This window comes from Sceloporus undulatus, chromosome 1, assembly GCF_019175285.1.
Source record: "Sceloporus undulatus isolate JIND9_A2432 ecotype Alabama chromosome 1, SceUnd_v1.1, whole genome shotgun sequence".
NCBI classification, from domain to species: domain Eukaryota; kingdom Metazoa; phylum Chordata; class Lepidosauria; order Squamata; family Phrynosomatidae; genus Sceloporus; species Sceloporus undulatus.
In genome coordinates this window covers 324,119,567-324,141,515 of record NC_056522.1, presented here as the reverse complement: position 1 = coordinate 324,141,515, position 21,949 = coordinate 324,119,567, and the positions used below count along the sequence as shown (strand labels likewise).

At 39.3% G+C, this 21,949-nt stretch overlaps 1 protein-coding gene across 1 annotated transcript in view; it reads left to right on the top strand.

The window, feature by feature from the left end:
• The window catches only part of RYR3 (ryanodine receptor 3), a 423,771-nt gene that overhangs the window by 213,784 nt on the left and 188,038 nt on the right, over nucleotides 1-21,949 (top strand). Inside the window, 7 exon segments of the mRNA XM_042477733.1 lie at nucleotides 3,496-3,625; nucleotides 4,637-4,740; nucleotides 9,735-9,870; nucleotides 11,285-11,465; nucleotides 14,319-14,430; nucleotides 16,594-16,714; nucleotides 19,705-19,874. Of these exon segments, the coding sequence (XP_042333667.1) occupies nucleotides 3,496-3,625; nucleotides 4,637-4,740; nucleotides 9,735-9,870; nucleotides 11,285-11,465; nucleotides 14,319-14,430; nucleotides 16,594-16,714; nucleotides 19,705-19,874 (954 nt within the window).

The following is a 21,949-nucleotide window of genomic DNA, read 5'->3' as shown; positions in this document are numbered from 1 at the left end:
CATTCCAGACAAATCTGATCTGTTTCTTTGATAAAATTACCAGCTTGGTAGATGAAGGGAATGCTGTGGACATAGTATATCTTGATTTCAGTAAGGCCTTTGACAAGGTTTCCCATGACATTCTTGCAAACAAGCTAGTAAAATGTGGTCTAGACAAAGTAACTGTTACATGGTTTATAATTAGTTGACTGACTGTACCTAAAGGGTGCACAACAATGGCTCCTTTTCATCCTGGAGAGAAGTGACCAGTGGGGTCCCACAGGGCTCTGTCCTGGGGCCAGTGTTATTCAACATCTTTATCAATGACTTGGATCTCAGAATTGAGGGAATACTCATCAAATGTGCAGATGACACCAAACTAGGAGGAATAGGTAATACTACAGAGGACAGGATCAAATTCAAAATGACATGAATAGACTAGAAAGCTGTGCCAAAGCTAACAAAATGAAATTCAACACAGAGTAATGTAAGGTACTGCACTTAGGGCAGAAAAATGAAATGCACAGATAAAGGATGGGGGACACCTGGCTGAATTAAACTACATGTGAAGGGGATCTAGGAGTCCAAGTAGACCACAAGTTGAACATGAGTCAACAGTGTGATGTGGCAGCCAAAAAGGCCAATGCAATTTTAGGCTGCATCAATAAAAGTATAGTGTCTAGATCAAGAGAAGTAATAGTGCCACTATATTCTGCTTTGGTCACGCCCCACCTGGAATATTGTGTCCAGTTCTGGGCACCACAATTCAAAAAGGACATTGAGAAACTCGAGCATGTCCAAAGGAGGACGACTAAAATGGTGAGGGGTCTGGAAACCATGCCCTATGAGGAACAACTGAGGGATCTGGGGATGTTTAGCCTGGAGCAAAGAAGGTTAAGAGGTGAAATGATAGCCCTGTTTAAATATTTGAAGGGATGTCATATTGAGGAGGGAGCAAGCTTGTTTTCTGCTGCTCCAGAGAACAGGACCTGGAGCAATGGATGCAAGCTGTAGGAAAAGAGATTCCACCTGAACATTAGGAGGAACTTCCTGACAGTAAGGGCTGTTCGACAGTGGAACACACTCCCTTGGAGTGTGGTGGAGTCTCCTTCCTTGGAGGTCTTTAAGCAGAGGCTGGATGGCCATCTATTGGGTATGCTTTGATTGACAGTTCCTGCATGGCAGGGGTTGGACTGGATGGCCCTTGTGGTCTCTTCCAACTCTATGATTCTATGAAAATGCTCTTAAAGAAATGGGAGTGCTGATACATTTAATATTCCTGATGAGAACTGTACTTAGGATAAGAGGCTACTTTTAGAACAGAATATGGAGAAACAGAACAGTTACCAATCACCTGGAGAAAAGAAGGTTAAGAGGTGATATGATAGCCCTGTTTAAAGTATTTTAAGTGTAGTTAAAGGGTCCCTGTAACTTGGATCAAACATCAATAAGGACAGAGACTGCAGTCAAGAAATAAGAATAGGAATGGAAAGGTCAGCTATGAAAGAACTGGACAAGACCATAAATTGTAAAGACATAACTTTGAACACTAAAGTTAGGATAGTCCAAGCCATTGTATTCCCCATCACCATATACAGATGTGAGAGCTGGACAGTGAAGAAAACTGATAGGAGAAAAATCAACTCATTTGAGATGTGGTGCTGGAGAAGATTTCAGAGGCCAAAAAGACAAACAAAGGTCCTAGAACAGATCAAGCCTGAACTATCCCTGGAAGCCAAGATGACAAATCTGAAGCTGTCATACTTTGTCCACATCATGAGAAGGCATGACTCATTAGAAAAGACAATAATTCTTGTGAAGATGGAAGGTCATAGAAAGAGAGGAAGACTATGCCAAATGACTAGAATCAATCAGGAAGGTCATGAACTTGAGTCTGAAGGACCCGAGTAGAGAGGTTGAGTATAGGGGGTCTGGGAGATATCTGATTCACAAGGTCACCTGGCAGTTAACAATAACAACAAAAATGTGTCTTTGGTAGTGAAAATAAATACCAATACAGCTACATGTTTTTAACAAAGTTTGTCTCTCTTCCCAGTTTTTACTGAATTCTTTCTTCACCCCTCTCTATTACTAAGAATATTGCCCTTTCCTTTATCAGTCTCTCTAATTGTAACGAGAGTAACTAATGGCCCTCAAGTGATCCCCTTTACAAAGTAAACAGGGTGCACTATACAGGGAGCTGACACCTTGCTTCCCACCACGGTGTGACTATTCATGAATGTTCATAACACAGTTATCTCAGAGTAGACAGGTTGTTTGCTATCATGAGATCTTACAACATGCAAATCCTAATTTGAAATCTCATAAGATGTACAAGATTTGGAATCATCAGGTATCTATAAGGCCATTTTGGGCATGGGATGGTGAAGGAGGGTCAACAGAATTTAGCATTTTTCCCTTTCCCAAAGGCATAAACTTGAATGCATGGAGATGTCATCATTCGATTACATATTTGCTCAAAAAGGAGATCAGAGATCAGAGAACAGCCTATGCTGATGCAGTTGCATTTCCTCTGAAGCCTCAGGTTCACAGCTTGGGTATACTCTTGAACTCAGCCCTGAGCCTGTGTTTCTGGGCTCCTTAGTTTCTGTGGGTGTATTTGCACACTTAAAACAGTCTGCAGATGTGTGTGTTCCTGGAAATGTCAATTCTGATCATGGTGACACATGCATTGATTACATTTCTGTTTAGGTTATACTAACTCATTCTAAGTGGGGTCCCCTTTGGAAAATATTCAGAGACTTCCTGGTGTCCTAAATCTTGTGCCCATACTCTAGATGAAACTGGTTACAGAGAATATATCTCCCCTGTAATGAGAAGAAGGAACTCACTAGAAAAGACTATGAGGCTTGGTAAAATGGAGGACAGTAGGAAAACAGAATGATTGCACTCTAGGTAGATATTCAATCAGAGAAGCCACAGCCATGAGTCTGAAGAAGATGAACTAGGTGGTTCAGGATGGTCCAGACTGTCTGAAAGACTGTATCTCCCCATCTGAGTTCTGAGATCTTTGAGGCAAGATACCATCACCTTCACAGATGTTTGATGAGTGAGGAAATGTGAGAGAATCTTTTCACTGGCTGTTCCCAGAGTGTAGAACTCTCCGTTCTCTTTCCATCAGGAGGTAAAGACCATATCAATCAGACAGACTTTTGGCCCTGGCTGCTGCAGAATGGATTATAATGGGTAGTGCTACACTTTCCCCCCTATTTGTTATTTTTAAAATGCTTTTAAACTGTTTTTAATTTAGTGCTGTTTTTAATATGATGATTTAATTATGGGGGAGGGTTTTTTAAATTTAATGATTGCTTGGGTGTCATGCTGGGACAAAAGAAGAAATAGCAAAACAAATAGACACATTCCCATTATTATCATGGGAAGTTCCACATGCAATGTATGTGTCCCCATTTCTGTATGCTGCATGTGTGTTGTTAATTTACGCAGAATTTGAGCAAAAATTAATACTATTTTTCTGTGGTTGTTTTCCTTATATAGATTGCTTTTCCAAAAATGGTAGCAAGTTGTTGTCGATTCTTATGTTATTTCTGTCGAATCAGTCGCCAGAATCAAAAAGCCATGTTTGAGCATCTCAGCTACTTACTTGAAAATAGCAGTGTGGGACTTGGTATGCTCTATAATTTTAAGTAATTAACCCATATAGATTAAGTATCCCTTATCTGGAATTCTGAAATCCCAAATAGTCCAAAATCCAGAAGTATTTACATGGGTTGCTGAGATAGTGATGCCTTTGCTTTCTGGTTAGTCAGTCTACACAAACTTTGGTTCATGCATAACAGTATTTAAAATATTGTGTTTAAAATTAGCTTCAGGCTATATGTATAATGTGTATATGAAGCATAAATGGATTTCATGCATAGACTTCAGTCCCATTTCAAAGATATCTCATTATATATATGCAAATTTTCCAAAAATTGAAAAAATCCAAAATCCAAAACACTTCTGGTCCCAAGCATTCTGGATAAGGGAGATTCAACCTAGATTTACCATATCACAAATTCATGTTATTATCTACTGTGATACTGATTTGACCGTTGCTGTAACTGATACTGTTTTTTCCATTAGTTGTTGAAACAGTTTTGGTAACATTTGAGTTTTGGGAATGTAAATATTGTGAAACTCTACAAACTAGTTCTATGCATATTTTATTGTAAACTACCTTGAGATTTTTAATATGAAAGTGAGTGTAACGTGTTTCTTATAAAACAAATAAATAAATGTATAGCTGAGCATGCCAATGTAGTATGCACATGTTTATATAGGTGTGTGTGAGAGAGAGAGAGAGATAGAAAAAAACACAATATTTATCAGCTTTAAGATAAATTCAGAAAAATTATAATAAATTATTATTATTATTATTATTATTATTATTATTATTATTATTATTATTAAACTTTATTTATAAAGTGCTGTAAATTTACATAAATGAGAACCACGCACAGAAATACAAGTTTTGGAACTCATGCAATTATTTTATAGTAACTTTAAAAAGAAAAAATACGTAAATAAACATGTGAGCTTCGCTGCAACTGCCAGGTAACTGCTGCCCTCTGCTGTATAAGAAGCATAGCTGTAATATCATTTTGTCTGCTGTGGATTTTCCTATCTTTTCCTCCAGCTTCTCCTTCCATGAGGGGTTCTACTCCACTAGATGTAGCAGCTGCCTCTGTAATGGACAATAATGAGCTTGCGCTTGCATTGGAAGAGCCAGACCTAGAAAAGGTAATTGTTCCTCTGTATCTGTTATACTTCAAATTACATCTTTTCTCTTTTAGCAAGGCTTAGTTTCCCCTAGCTATATCATTCATTTTTATCATGACCATAATCTGCTGACTCTCAAGTAGTGCAAAAATGCAATGTCCCTGATTTCTCTAAATGTATCAGTAGATGTATTAAACAAATGAAGGATACATTTGAAAATAAATGGACTTCACTGTACTAAAGGTAAGGAAGTAGGAAAAGGGACAGAGCTTTAAATGTTGTTGTTTTTATTAAACATATGTTAGCTGCCATTATCCTGTTGAAAGTTTAGTTTTTATTAAAATATACTTAATGAACATACCCAAACAAGATTTCAAGACTAATAAATAACTGGTACTCATTTTGTGTTTTTTAAAAGTAGCATTACCAGGTATTAAATTATTATTATTATTATTATATTTATTATATTTATTTGTATCCCGCTCTTTTCCCAAGACTGGGACTCAGAGCTGCTTCACAGCATTAAAAACAGTACAATTAAAAACATTTTTAAAAGTACATTAAAAAGGAACTAAAATATTACAGTATTAAAACAGTTATTAAAAGAATAAACATATTTTAAAAGATAAAACTATTTATAGAAAAAACTTTATCAAATTTTTAAAATGGTCCAACATCCCAGCCTGCCCTTATAGCAATTCCTTAAACGCCTGTGTGAACAGGTAGGTCTTCACCTGCTGGCGGAAGGCCATCAAGGAGGGAGCAATTCTGATCTCCCTGAGCAGGGAATTCCAGAGTCTAGGGGCAGCCACCGAGAAGGCCCTCTCTCGTGCCCCCATCAACCGTGTTTGTGATGGTGTTGGGATGGAGAGAAGGGCTTCTCCAGAGGATCTCAGAGTCCAGGCCGGTTCATACCAGGAGAAACGGTCTGCCAAATAGTGTGGACCTGAGCCATGTAGGGCTTTGTAGGTAATAACCAGCACCTTGAATTGTGCCCAGAAACTAACTGGCAGCCAATGAAGCTGTTTCAACAGAGGCGTTGTATGATTTCTGTAATCTGCCCCTGTTAACAGCCTGGCAGCTGTTTTTTTCCAAACGCTTTTGAAAGGCAGCCCCATGTAGAGCCCATTACAGTAGTCCAAATGGGATGTAACCAAGGCGTGTACCACCATGACCAAATCTGGCTTCTGCAAAAGCACTCCTGGTCACAGAAGAGACCTGGTCCTCCAGGTTCAAAGCAGAGTCCAAGAGTACTCCCAAACTGCGAACCTGTGTCTTCAAGGGGAGTGTGACCCCATCTAACACAGGCTGGATCCCTATTCCCCGATCTGGCTTCTGACTGGCCAGGAGCACCTCTGTCTTGTCTGAATTAAGTTTCAACTTGTCTGCCCCCATCTAGTCCATTACTGAAGACAGACACTGGTTTAGGACCAGGACAGCCTCCTTGGACTGGGGTGGGAAGGAATAGTAGAGTTGAGTGTCATCTGCATATTGATAAAACCCCCCCCCCCCCAAAAAAAAATTATAGATAGCATAATTCAACTTCCACATAACAGAAAACATTATTGTAACAAAGGTCTTGGAAAAAATAAGGTAATGTGATGACTTGCAAACACAGAGTGAGCACAATGTGCTAGCACAACTATAGTTGCCTCGAGCATACACTGAAGCATGTTTTTGAGGGGCATTAGTATTTCTGAGTTCCTTTGACAGAATGTTTGAGTCATCTATAAATCTGTCTGTACTGATCACCTCTTCTGTGAAAGTTTTTTTTATGAACTTAGCTCTTGATCTCCTCAGAGTGTGGCCAGTTTTGTGAGAGCTGACCCTTTCTTTAGCAACAAAACAATATATTGTCTATCTTCTTTTCCTGATAGTAACCATACTCTGGTCTGAGGACAAATCCACTGGAATGGGTTTAGGCCCATTACTGCCCAGACAGAAGCTGAAAACACATGGCCTGAAGCTAACAAGAAATTGCTTCCTCTGGCACCTATCTTTTATTTTCCTTTCCTGCCTTGTCAAGAACAGAACTATAATAGAATCATAGAGTTGAAAGAGACCTCAATGGCTATGAAGTCCAACCCCCTGACATGTAGGAATACACCACCAAAATACCCCTGACAGATAACCATTCAGCCTCTGTTTAAAAAGACACTGAGCCTTAATCTAACAAAGTGGTGAATATAGACAGGTGCCAGTTTAACCTGTTTGGGCATGAAACACATCAGTGGCTGAGGTGCCAAAGTTAATTGTGAATCAATTGTAAATTCCTGATATGTTTGTAGTTGTTGTTCTTGGTGGTGGTGTTCTTTTTGTCTTCCATTTAGCTTCAAATTGTGATGTTCCTATGAATGAAATACCTCAAAACCCCCTGATCGTCAACAGCTCTACTCAGCTTTTCCAAACTCAAGGCATACTTTATTGAATCAATCCATATGTAATGCAGTCCTGCTCTTTTCTTTCTGCCTTTCACTTTACCAAGCATTATCATATTTTCTAATGAGTCATGTCATCTCATGAGATACCCAGAGTCAATAGCCTTAGTTTAATCATTCTGGCTTCTCATGAGAGTTCAGGATTGAATCTCTTTGGGTCCATTTATTTGGCTTTTTGGCAGTACTCTCCTCCAGCAGCACATTTCAGAGTTGGTTTTCTTCTTGTCAGCTCTCTTTACAGTTAGGCTTTCACAACCATATGTAGAAATCAGAAATACTATGGCATAGCTGGTTATTTATTTTGATATCAACACATTTAAGCATCCTATCTAGTTCTTACCTGCTCTTGATTTCTACATTGGCTATTAAGTGAAGCCCACATATACAATGGTCTGTTTCATTGCCTGCAGAATATATTTTCACTGAACAAACAGCCTCACAAAATTAAATAACTCTCTCTTGTTTCATTTCTTGATTCTAGGCCAAATTCTCTGACAATGTTTGGTTCTGCTCTGTTTCCTACATTTGCATTCCAACCATCTATGATTATCAAGAAGCCTGTTTGTGGTGTATGATCATTTTCCTCTTGGATTCCAACATAAAATCTTTCAATTTCATTGCATATCTCTTATGCTTAACAGTTTACTACAAATCGACAGTCTTTTCTACACATGTTCCTTTACTAGATATCTGCAAGGCTGCCAGTTGGGGCATTCCCGTACATTCACACATGTGTAGAAGTAAAAATCAGCTGAGGATGCCTTGGTAGAATGGTGTTTCAGAGTGTCATTCAGCCACAGCTCACCCTAGAGATTATCAGATGGGGGAAAATCAGGGAAGAAAAAGGCATACTCCCAGGATAATTGCTTGATCGTGCTGAAGATTTTAAATGACATTGCACTTATCCAGGACTTATCATGGGAAGAACTAGGAATGCTTCAGAAACAAACCATTTCTGGGACTTCCCCATGAATAGTTTGTTGCTGGAGCATTCCTGGGTCTTCAAGGGAAAAGTCCTGGATAAGCGCAATGTGTCTGAAAATCTTTAGCGCAGTCACACAACTTTGCCGCAAATATGTGTTTTACTCCCAGATTTTTTTCCAGTTCTGATAATCTCCTCGGTTATGCTCCATTCTTGCTGAATTTCTCCTCACACCAAGCAGAGAATCGATCATTGGATACACGGTGTAAAAGTCTATTCTGGTTTGGACTAGCGGAGGAATCCAGTACCATCCAGGAAATTTCTGCATTTTGTCTATTCTCTGTCATGGCCAGAGGAAATGATCTTCTTTAGTATAGCGTGCTTGCACCATATTTTTAGTATAGTGTGCTTGCACCATATGTGGGCATGCCATATGCATCTTCCAGCCTATGCAGAAGCCGCGTGGGGGGAAAAACAATGGTGCCCACACTTGTGGCATGCTGTGTCATGCTACATCACAGGCTCATGCCCCATTATTTTCAGTGGGGTGTGTGCATACATGCTTTTTCCCTTAATGTGGGGGGAGGGGTCTGGAACAGATCCCCTGCATAAGGGAAGTTTTTTCTTTCCTATTTGTCTTCCTGTAATCTTTCTGCAGCTATGAAAAAGATAAGATCCTAAAGAGTAAAGATATTCAGCTGAACATTAATGTTAGAATCATCCAAGCCATTGTATTTCCCATCACCCTGTATGGATGCGAGAGCTGGACAGCAGAAAAAGCAGACAGAAGGCAAATCAACTCATCTGAGATGTGGTGCTGGAGAAGAGTGCTTAGGATACTGTGGACAGCCAAAAAGACAAACAGATGTAGCCTGAAATCTCCTTGGATGCCAGGATGATCAAATTGAGGCTGTCATACTTTGGCCATATAATGAGAAGGCACCAATCACTAGAAAAGACAAGGATGCTAGGAAAGGTAGAAGGATAGGAGAAAGAGAAGAAGACCACATGTCAGATGGCTAGACTCAGTCAAGGGAGGTCACGGGCAAGAATTTGCAGGACCTAAGCAGAGAAATGGAAAATAGGGGATCTTGGAGACATCTCATCCACAGTGTTGCCTTCAGTCAGGTTTGACTCGAGGGCAGTTTACAACAACAAGAAAATAATCTTTTTCTTCTAACTGTTTAATTCTTTAATTTGGTCATGAAACTGTAAGTAGGGACCAGAGGAGGCAGCTTCTCAGCAAAGCTTTTGGATAAGTGATTACTGATCTCTGTCTGGGTGGTAGTGGGTATAGTCGATTATGTGTAGATTTCTCCTGTGCTCCATTGATCATGGTGATTATCCAGTGTTCCATTGCTGTGTCTGTTAAAGAAGGCACATGTATGAATTCTACTATCTTTCTGCAAATAGATCTTTTCTCCTGCGGTAGAGGGATTGCCTCTAGTGAAATTAAGTCTTTAGCCCCTTCTACTTCCATTTTTTCCCCCTTATTTTCCATTCTCTTCTTTGGTAGTTGGAACTTCTCCAAATATTTGTAACTGATTTTTTTAACTACAACTTTACTTTGTCTTTTTGTTTTGTTCTGTTTTTTTTGTTGTTGTTGTTGTTGGAACCAATGCCACAGTAGATGATACCAGTTTTGTATTGGACAGGTTGTAACCTACTTGGCAGGTTGTGGTCTTCAGAGTTGCCCAATGTTGTTAGCTGCAGGATATCCTGATACAGGTTGGAATCCAATAGAGGGTGAACGATATCTATCCTTCTTAAGATTTGCAGTTTTTGTTAATGGTAAGTTTAAAATTGATTAAAATATATGAGAAAATGTGATGTTTTGTTATTATTGGATCTTAAGAGTTACTACCTCTGCACAGCAAATTACAGGCTTCATTCCAATGAGTTAAAGCTTAAACTACTTTCAGTAGAAGATGCTTGTCTTTTACCTTTACAAGGACTAGCTTGGGAATGTGTAGTAAACTTACAAGTCTAAAGAGCACTGCATTTATAGAGAACAACAAGTCATGCAATACTTAAGGATTAACAACATTATTATGGCATAAACTTTTATGGATCAGAACCCACTTCATCAGATATATGGAATGTCATCCTGAATTAGTTGATACATAGTCATAAGAATGTAAAGAGAAGGAAAAAATGTAGCATCACTTTTAGAAGGATGTAAAATACAGACAGTAATCTTTGAATTAAATCTTAGACTCATGTAAAATAATTACAGTGTGCAGTTGTAGGAAACGATTAAAATAAGTTAAGTTCTCAATTATTTAAAAAAAATCTGACATAAGGGGACAATTAAATTTCTTTTTAGCATAAATGATTAGCTCAAGTTAGAATTTCAACATTAACTTTATTATAGAATTAAAAAATTTTCACTCTATTGTTAATTGTTTGCATGAGGGACCATGCTAAAAGAACCAATAAATTTCATATTTCCCAGCTGGTTCTTCACCAAAGTTGGAGTTTTCTGCAGTTACATTTTTTCCCCATTTTATTTTATAAACTTCAGTCCTATTCTATAATCATACTTCCAGGAAATCTAATCAAAGCTGTGTGTGTGTTTGTGTGCTTTGTTTTACATCTCTAAAACACATCTTAGCCAACAAGGCCAGTAGCCATGCCACCTTGATAATTTTGGAAATCATTCCCCCCCCCAAAAAAAATATTCTTCCAAGTAACTATTTATAGCTGACAGTCATAAGTACTGTATAAAATGAATAATAATAAAATTAAGAACATAAGATAAAAATATAACAAAAATCACACAACTGCAGAAAAATATTTCTTTCATACTTTGCAAAGCCTGGTGTCTTTTAAGAACTAGTCAGAACCAGAAGATGATATTTGATGGATGTTAATTTAGGTGTGGAGCACCATACTCTAAAACCTAGAGAAGGAGGATCACAACTGATGATGATCTTTGTTGATGGTAGTTGCAGATAAGGCTTTAGTCCTATTTGTTGTCATTCTGAATGGTTCTTTCCTACTCCCCCCCCCCCAGATTTTTCCAGGAAATCCTCAGAAAATTCAAATTCTGATACAACAACAATAATCAAATATATATAATAATTCAAAAATATGAACACAGAATTTATATTTGAGTTTTTTCCCACTTTAATATGTACAGTTCATACTTTGTTTGGTTTTTTTTTTAATTCAGTTCAATAAAATTTGCTTTTGGGGTTTCCAGGTGAAAGTGTTGAGGAAAATGCCAGTGTTGTTGTCAAGCTTCTAATTCGACGCCCAGAATGTTTTGGCCCTGCTCTTAGAGGAGAAGGGGGAAATGGTTTGCTGGCTGCTATGCAAGGAGCAATTAAGATCTCTGAGAATCCAGCTCTTGATCTCCCCTCCCAGGGATACAAGAGAGAATTGTAAGTGAATAATCAATAATATTTTCCATCAGTTTGGAAATAATTATATGTCAGTTAAAATGTAATATCAAACACTAATAAAGAACACTTTCAGTTAAGAAGCTGTCTTATCCCAAATCAGACTATTGATCTATGCAGTCCCTATACTAATGTCTATATTAATTGGCAACAGCTCTTCAGAATTTCAAAGAGGAGTCTTTCCAGGACTTACTGGATATGCCAGGAAAGTGCATCTGGTGCCTTTGGGCTATAAAGTAAATTTTCTCCCATTGATCAATAATTCTGGAATTAAAATAGATGTAGAAATATTTGCAATAATGAGAGGTAAAATGGTGTTTTGTGAGTAAATTCAAAACTTATAATTCTGTTTGCTTGTTTGATTAAGAGTGTTATTAATAGTAATGGTATATACCTCGTATCATGTCACATCTGTTTGCTCACTAAGTTTGAGATTCCATCAAAGGCTAGCAATTGATAGAAAGTATTATATATATTTAAAATGACAAGCCAGGTCCACTTTATGTGACTTTTTGCTTAGAAGTAACAAATTCAATAATCTTTCTCTCTTCTGCTACAGTGACAAGATCAGGTTTTAATATGCTAATGCAATCGGATCTTGTAGCAACTGTATTACCTTTTCTCCCTGCATAGATGAGGGATGTAACTTGAAGAAGACAGATCTTATCACATTCACCCGTTGCTGGGCAGCAGGCAGTCCCTTTACAATCTGGGTTTCTCTAGGCTTCTCTCACATCTTTTCATGAACAGGATTTTCCCATTCTTGAAAAGCTGCGGCAGAAGCCCGGGTTGCAAATGGGCTGCAGCTGCCTGGTGACAGGTGAATGAGATAAGATCCACCTTCTTAAAAGTTACATCCCTCATCTATGCCAGGAGCAAAGGTAATGTGATAATCTCTGTATTGAGAGAAAGAAAGAAGTTGGCAGCATAAGCTTTTGTAGACTTATCTCTGCTTCTAAAAAACTTCTATGAAAGTCTACAGTTGTTTAATGTACCAACTTCTTTCTTTCAATCAGTCTCAAATATACTACAAGATCCCTTTGCATACTGATCTAGACTAATATGGCTATTGATTAATATGCTAACAGTTTTGGGAAAGTACTATTTGTGTACTTGCACTAACATACTATGGCATCCAGCCATAGTTCAGTAATGCTCTAGCACTTTTGTGCAGAATTCTATTATCTACTGTTTCAATTCAATAGAACTATGTAGGCCAATACAATACCATATCAGAATATCAGATTCAAGTAGAAGGAACATGAGGTGTTTAACAGAGAAATGGTTGATTAGTACTCTGGATCAATAGGATTAGATTTAATATATCATGACTGTGCTGTGTTCATGCCATTCTGCTGACTGCTTTTGAAGGGAGAAAACTGATATGTAAATGCTTTTTGTGTGTGGATTAAATTGCCTCCAGCTCTTTTCTTTTGGTTTCCTTCAGAGACATAACTTCAAAGACAAAACTCAAGTGCTTTTAAAAGAATCTCAGGTGGCTTTCTGTTTTTAAGATAAAAGCTGTTTTGAGGTGAGGTGTTTTGGAATAAAATATTTTCCAGCCCCAATTTAAGGTGCTGATTTTAACTTCTAAAGTCCTACAGAGCCTAGACTTGGCTGCCTAAGGCAGTGGTACTCAAACTTTGGCCTCCCAGGTGTTTTAGACTCCCAGAATCCCTGACCACTGAGCAAGCTGGTTGGGAGTTTGGGGAGTTGAAGTAAAAAACATGTGGTAGACCAACGTTTGAGAACCATTGATGCAAGGGATCACCTCTCTTGTTCAGAACGTGTCTGAAGTTTTATATCTATAGAATAGGTCCTTTAGAGAATAACTGCACCTGCAGATTATTTATGATAGGCTTGTGGGAGAGGGCCTTTCCCTATGTTGCTCCCTGATTCTGGAATGAACTTACCTCAGAGCTATGATCAATTTACACTCTCTCTGCTTTTATAAGGGTGTGAAGACATTTCAGGCTGTTAAAACCCTTTTGATGTTAGTTGTTTTTTATTATTGAAATCATGTATTGCTTTTATTTTATTTTTTAATTAGTTATTAAATATTTGTTAGCCACCTGGAACCCCAATTTTTAATAGAAATGTAGCATACCCACATAATAAATGAACAATGAAATAAGCACTGGAAGAAGTAGATGCTCAATATTTGTCAACTGTTACTTCTTTACTCAATTGTCAAATGGCCTTCTCTTCCTTAACCTGGGATTTCAGACATGGATTTATACTTCTAAACACACATTTGGAAGAAATGGATTTAGAACAAATGAACACCAGAGGGGAGGGGGTAAAGCATGCTACCACTGATTCTGTCTCTAAGTCGTTTAATCTTGTCTAAGTATTGTATTCAGTCTCATTCTCCCTCTCTCTCTCATTGCTAGCTACTGAGATTTCACTACATGTATTAGCATGTAATATTTACTGCAGCCTTTAAATTCAGGAAGAATGTGTCCTTACCATACTGTTGTGAATTCTGCCCTGGGTGCCAATAACCACACTGCTACAGGGGAAATTAGTAGAACTTGGGGGAAAAAATATTTTGACGGATGCTCTGAAGGAAAAAAAAAACTTTGTGCCAGTTTGCTATTGGATTCATACTATTGTTCTGAAAAGTGTAGAATGATATGAAAGTCGAAGGCTTTCATGGCCGGCATCCATAGTTTCTTTGTTAGAATGATAGTTTACAAGCCAGCTAAACAGATTATGCTCTAAATTCTTACAGGAAGCCAGTAAATTATTACTATTGTGCTGCTAGTTTCCAAATCATTTTGAATTTTTTGCATGATGTAAACAATTATTGATGCCTGCTTGATTTCCTTATAGCAGTCTTGATGAAGATGAAGAAGAGGAAGAAATAGTACACATGGGAAATGCAATTATGTCCTTTTATTCTGCTCTTATAGATTTGCTTGGACGTTGTGCACCAGAAATGCATGTAAGTGACTTGCTTCTTTGTGTAGGAAGAGTTAAAAGTCACATGGAATACTTTCCCAAATTATCTCCAAATATTTTGGCGGGATACAAACCGCTGCTTTGTGGCGCTTCCCCGCTGCTGCCGTTTGCTCCGTGCGGGAGCCGCAGCAGCCAAACCGCGCAGCTCCCGCGCGGAGCAAAAAAGAAGCTCCATTTCGGAGCTTCTTCTTGCGGCACACTGATGACGTCGCGAAGCGCCGCTGGCGCATTCGCGACGTCATAGGCGCCGTGACACGTCTGGAAGCTATGCGTCCAGTACGTAAAGATGGCGGCGCCCATGTAGAAGGGGCGCCGCCATCTTGTACGTATAGGATACGTACTAGGGTTAGGGGGGTGCGGAAGCACCGCCCCTTCCTAACCCTAGTACATATCCTATACGTACTATATGGCGGTTTGTATCCCGCCTTTGATAAGCAATAAATGAGTCACTTTATGATTACTTTGTTCCTGTTTAAGCTTACTGGATTATCAATGATATTCAGTAAAGAGTCCCTGTTTACAAGAATGACCATTTCAAATAGGAGAAATCTATCATTTTAATAATTTTAAAAGGAAAGTCAGAGAGAAATACTCAGAAACCCATCTCCTTGTGCATCCTTGGAAAACATTAAATCCCTAGAGTGTTAAATAGCCATTATATATGGGAAAGTCTTGCTCTTGTATTCCTTGCAGAATAAACATATCTGCCTTGGGTCCTATTCCAGGAGAAAGGTGGTCTATACATAAATGAAATGAACAAGCAAGCACGCAGACATATGCAAATCTTGCTGATACCACCAAAAGAAGTAATTCTCATACATATGATTTAAGTAACATTGACTTAAGTCTACTGCATCTGAGGAAGTAGACTTATATCTATGAAGTCTTACACTACCAAATTCTATCTTTCTGTCAGTCAGTCTCAAAGGTACTACAAGATCCTTTTGCATATTGCCTTTCAAACTTTTACTGTACAAACTCTTACTTTTACTTTGGGTATATTCCTGGAGTCAATTTTGCTAACAAATGCTCAGGTTGTTTTCTCTTTCTTTACTTCATGCATCTACTGTTCCCTTTCAAAGTACCATCGGTGCACTACTGTGATTTGTGCTAAGGACTGATTATTTTAATGCACTCTACAGAACAGAGCCATGCTGGTGCAGTGGTTAAATGCCTGTACTGCAGCCACTCACTCACAAACCACAAAGTTGTGAATTCAGTACCAGCCAGGGGCTCAGGGCCAACTCAGCCTTGCATCCTTCCAAGGTCACTAAGATGAGTACCCAGCTTGTTAGAGGCAATTAGCTTATACATTGTACACCACTTAGGGAGTGCTTAAATACACTGATAAGCAGTATAGAAATATACTTGATATTGCTAACTTGGGTTTCCAGAATATAAGAAAGTGTTTCTTCGATCTGTAAGCCACATGCCTTAGGATCAGAAGTGGAATTCTTGCTCCACATCAAGTTCTTTCTGAAGGCTCACTTGGAAATAATGAAAATTTAGACTTTGTGTTCAAACCAATACTTTCCCACCTGTTGCCCATATCCCTCAATATATGTAATAAGAAAAGTTTCATGCAGGACATTTGGTTCAGTGGCAGTTAGGGTAACATTTTATTACTATAAAATACTTCTGTAAAATACAGAAAAGTAAGATACGGAAGCATTTTATTTCTGTGTCATTATTAACATAGACTCCCAAGACAAGTCTGGATGTTACAGACCTGCACTGACAAACTGAAGCCCCCCCCCTTTTTTTTAACATTATGGGACTCCTATAGGTCCCCATTGGTGAAAATGTGTGATTTCTAAATTTATGAAGATCATTGGCTTTTCAGCATGGAGGAGATTTTACAAATTATGCAGGGAGCATGAAAAGGAAATATTTAGATAGTTAAATGGTTTCTTTATGGATTTATGTCCAAAACATGGCATGTAAAGGCCAGTACACACAAACAGACACTTATTCTTTAAACTGGCCTTTACATGTCAATAGTAAAAGGAGTTTATACGCTTAGAAGAAGAAACCATAATTTTGCAGTGAGGTACATTTTAAAAGCCAAAGAAGCATAATCAAACTATTTTCACTTTGCTAATTAAATATTTAATAAAAGTAAAATAATGCCTTCATGTTTTAACAGCTTATCCAAACTGGGAAAGGAGAAGCTATTAGAATCCGGTCCATCTTGCGCTCCCTGGTACCAACAGAAGATTTGGTTGGAATAATAAGCATACCATTAAAATTACCAACAGTAAATAAGGGTAAATATATGAACAATCCTAACTGGCACTGGGATGGGAGAATGAAATATAAAATCACCTGCTATTTATAAGGTCCAGCTAGCTCACAACAGCTTATGGGAAAATTGTTTTTCTTGAAGGGACAAGGAAGTCTACATCCAGCAAATACAGACCTACCTGAGCAATCCCAAAAATGCCTGCCACTAGTGCTAGATTTTATATCTAAAGAATTTTCTTAGGGACATATGCCGGTCTTTACAATAGGCATACCCTTTACTAGTTGAGCTTCTTTCCAGCAATGGAAGGATTCTTTCAATGCATTCTAACACTCCTTGGAAAGATTTATCCAGAGGAGGTTTGTAATTAATTTCCTTTGAGGCTGAGAGAGTGTGAGTTGCCCAAGATCATCCTGCAGGTTTCCATAGCTGAGTGGGATTCCTACCCTGGTATATCCAGCGTCCAAGTCCAGCACTCAAATCATTATATCGTAGTGGCTCAGCATACCTTAATAGTACCTAGTGAACCAGTGGTGCTACAGACTACAGACAACTTTTAATTAATTAAAATGAATGAATTGTACAGTGTATATAAAACAAAAATAAGGAACACGGAAAACCTATAATTCAAATTCAAACTAGACAATGAGGAAATAGAAATAGTAAAAGAGCACTCATAACTGGGATCAAACATTGATAGGAATGGGGACTGCAGCCAGCAAATCAGAAGATTAAGAATGGGGAGGGAAGCTATGAAAGAACTAGAAAAGATCCTAAAATGCAAATAGATACAACTTGGCACAAAAGTTAGAATCGTACAAGCTACTGTATTCCCTGTACATCCATGTATAGATGTGAGAGCTAGACAGTTAAGAAGGATCATAGGAAGAAAATCAATTTATTTGAGATGTGGTGCTGGAGAAGAGTGCTGAGGATTCCATGGACAGCCAAAAGAACAAACAAATGGATCCTAGATTAAGCCAGAAATCTCCCTGTAAGCCAAGATGACAAAACCTAGGGTGGTGTACTTTGGACACATCATGAGAAGACATGAATCATTGGAAAAAACAATAATGCTAGGAAAGGTGGAGGGAAGTAGAAAGAGATGAAGGTTGCATGCTAAATGGATGGACTCTATTAAAGAGATCACAAGTATGAGTTTGCAGGAGTTGGGCAGAGCAGTGGAGTGCAGGGGGTCTTGGAGATGTCTCATCAGCAGGGTTGCAATGGGTTGAGATTGATGCGAAAACAGTTAACAACAACATTACTCAGTGCTCATACTACAGGGAAATGCACCTCAGCCTTATTTCACCTCTATTGCATAAGTACCAAGGACACACCATATAATGTTGCCAGTTTCTGTGCAGCTGTGGTTAAAATTCACCAGGCAATGACCTCTGCAGTAGACTAGTGCCTTGCTATACTGGAGCTGTGTAATCTGAAAGGATATTTTAAATAATATTTTTTACCTTCTTTTATTCTGTATTCCCTTTTTATCTTTGCTGGTCTGTGACCATAATAAAGATTCTGTTCTATTCTATTCTTTCTAACAACTTTTTTCACTGTCTAGCTCTGACATTTGTACAAGGTGATGGGGGAATACTATGGTTTGAATGATCCTAACTTTGGTATTCAGATTTATATCTTTGCATTTTGAGATCTTGCCTAATTCTTTCATAGCTGGCCTTCCCAGTTCTAGTCTTCTTCTGCTTTCTTGACTTCAGTCTCTGTTCTGATGAATGATTGATCCAAAGTGAGGGAGTTCTTTAACTATTTCAGTTTCCTTGCCATCTAGGCTGAAGTTTTGTAACTCCTTCATTTTCTTAATGTTCAACAGCAAGCCTGGCTTTGCACTTTCTCCCCTGACTGTCTTTAGCAATTGTTCTGAGACTTTGTGATTTTCTGCTAGTATTATGTTGTCCTCTGCATATCTTAGATTTTTGATGTTCCTTCTTCTGATCTTCACTCTTCCTCTGTGTCTAAAGCTGTTCTGTGTATATTTTTTTTGCATACAAGTTGAATAAATGAGATAATAGAATGAAGCCTTGTCTGACCCCCTTTCCAGTTGTGAACCATTCTGTTTCTCTGTGTTCTGTTCTGACAGTAGCCTCTTGTCCTGAGTATGCCATAGGTGATGCCAAATATATTTTAGAATCACTAGCTATAAAAGTTGGAGCAGTAGCTAGATCCAGTAGTTACTGTATACCTACCACCTCCAGTAGTTACTGTATACCTACCACCCATTGCTTTAGCCTCATCATATCCCAAGCTAAGCCGAAGATCTGGAGAGAAGCCCAGTGATGAAATTTTAGTCATCACTGTCTGTTTCCACATAAACTGGAAATCATCAGTCAAGGTTAGTGGAACAAGGCCAGTGGGGAACAAGGATAGTCTGAGCCAGTAGCTGAGTATAGTCACCCACTCTCTGGTCTCCACTTTCATATAGCCTGACTCCAGTCTCAGAGTTGTATTAGATACTGATTTGGGAGCTTGGAAAGCTGATCTTGGGAACAGCTGGCTTTGCTTGCCCTGCTGCAGCCCCATGGCACCTTCATGACACTCTGGTGGCATGCAGCATGTAAATGCCACACCGCCGGAGTAACATGAAGCCCCCCAACCCTGGACAGCAGGGCAGCTTCAAGCTGGCTTCCCAGCATCATTGGGACGTGCAGTGTCTGAACACCGATTACACCCACAAGTGGGCTTTTTTGGGCCATCTGTTCTGGCCCTTAATTGCATTTTAAAATACACTTTAAAAAACCAAAATGACTAAAAATCTACCAAATATTTTAGGAGTCAGAAATAAATATTTGTTATTAAATTTAAAAAATTGATGGCATTACTAGTTATCATATGTCACTTTCTTGAAAGTATCAGAGAAGATAATGTCACTTCAAATGCAATCAGTTTCAGATAATACTATTAATTGTACTATGTTATTTCAGAGCTTTGTAAAGCTATATTGAATTTGTATGACCAGTATTTTTTTACCAGTATAATTGGATTTCTTTTCAGATGGAACAGTTACTGAGCCAGACATGTCTGCAGGTTTTTGCCCTGACCATAAGGCACCTATGGTCCTTTTTCTAGATCGTGTCTATGGTATAAAGGACCAAAGTTTTCTTCTCCACCTCCTTGAAGTTGGATTTTTACCAGATTTAAGAGCAAGTGCCTCGCTGGATACAGTGAGTATTTTTCTGATTCTTCAGCAATTCTCCAGGTGATGTGCAAGCCAAGTTTTGTTGTTTGATAGTAGCAGAAATGTAGAATGTAAAATAACACAATATATAATATTCTTTGTGAGCCCTGGTGGTGCAGTGGTTAAATGCCTGTATTGCAGCCACTCACTCACAAACAGCAAGCTTGCAAGTTCAATTCAGGCTTGCATCCTTCCGAGGGCGCTAAAATGGGTACCCAGCTTGTTGGGGGCAATTAGCTTACACATTGTAAACTGCTTAGGGAGTGCTTAAGTGCACCGATAAGTGGTATAGAAATGTATTTGCTATTGCTAATGCTAATTGCAGAATATAAAGCTTGTATGCACCTTTATCAATAGCAATTGGCCTCTAAAAAATCAGAAAAAAAGCTTGTATAACTTAATTGCTAAGAATCTGAGTTATAAAAGTTCTTTGCACAAATCTAACTACAAGCCTGACCTTTGTCAGAAGGTAAGTGGTTCTCTCTTATTCTTGGGACCTTACCACATAGGGCTCCTGTCATGGGACGAGAACAGTCGAAAAGGAGCTGGGAAGGGAATAGAACAAGCATGGGATGCATTTTACTGCACACAGGAAGTCCCTCACTCGTTCTGATCCCTTCCCTTCCCATTCCATCCCAGAGGAGACAATTTCTGAGAACTGTTCAGAGTGGTTCTCAATAATCACATCCTCTGGGACAGATTGGGAACGGAAGGGAAGGGAACAGAATGAGTGAGGGACTTCTTGTGTGCAGTAAAATGCGTCCCCCACTTGTTCCCCATTCGTTCCCAGCCCCTTCCATTCCATTCTCGTCCCATTCCATGGAGCCCCTGTGTGGTAAGGTTTTTAGTTTCCATTCTGCAATGTGGAGATAATAGTCTTGACTGGAGTTGTTAAAGGAGGTGGAATATGATTGAATATTGGAGGTGATATTAAATACTTAAAAATGATACAAAAAACCTATATTTCTTGGATCATGTGATTCAAAGTAAATTAGCTGCATTCTGATTCCATTGAAATAAATGAGACAAATTATTCGTGTCTTAATTCTCACTAATACCAATGGGAACTGTGTTGAGAACATAAGATAAGACCAATAAGTAACTTCTGAATCATATCAGAGACACAGATTCAAGCCCTGAGAGTTTATCGCATGGGGCTTAAACCCCTCCCCAGCGCGTTCTAACGGGGGCGAGCGGGGGCGCGCAAGGAACGCGATGGGCACCGGATGGGGCCCAAAACGCGACTTTATCGCAGGGGGGGACGCCGACACTGCCGCCGCGCGTCCCAATTCAGTTCCAGAGGGCACCATTTCTGGGGACGCTTTGAAACAGTTCCCAGAAATGGTGCCCTCTGGAACCGAATTGGGACGCGATGGGAACGCGCGGCGGCAGCGGCGGCGTCCCCCCGTGCGATAAAGTCGCGTTTTGGGCCCCATCCGGAGCCCATCGCATTCCTTGCGTGCCCCCGCTCGCCCCCATTAGAATGCGCTGGGGAGTGGTTTAAGCCCCATGCAATAAACTTCCTGGTCTCCAGAGTCACAGCCCAATGCTCAGACTAGTGGTGTATACAGCAAAATGGTGTCTCTAATAAAAAATGGAACATCAAGGTAAATTTATGCTTTTTCAGATGTAGTCATGTGGCAGTTTAAAAATACATTCAATGTAAAGTATTGCACTTAGGGCAAAAAAAAATGAAATGCATAGATATAGGACGGGGGACACCAGGCTGAACAAGACAGGGGAGATTACCGCACTAGGGAAAAAGCGTTCCCCAATGCGTTCTCACAGGCGCGAGCCTGGAACGTGATGAGGGCCAGAACGCTAGTTTACCGCACAGCGGAACGCAGCCGTTGCCGCTGGGCGTTCCAAATGTTTTCCCAATGTGTTCCAGGGTTTTGAAACTGTTCCCAGAAATGGCCTCCCTGGAACACATTGGGAACACATTGGGAACACATTTGGAACACCCGGCGGCGACAGCGGCGTTCCGCTGTGCGGTAAACTAGCTTTCTGGCCCTCATCACGTTCCAGGCTTGCGCCCGTGAGAACGCATTGGGGAACGCT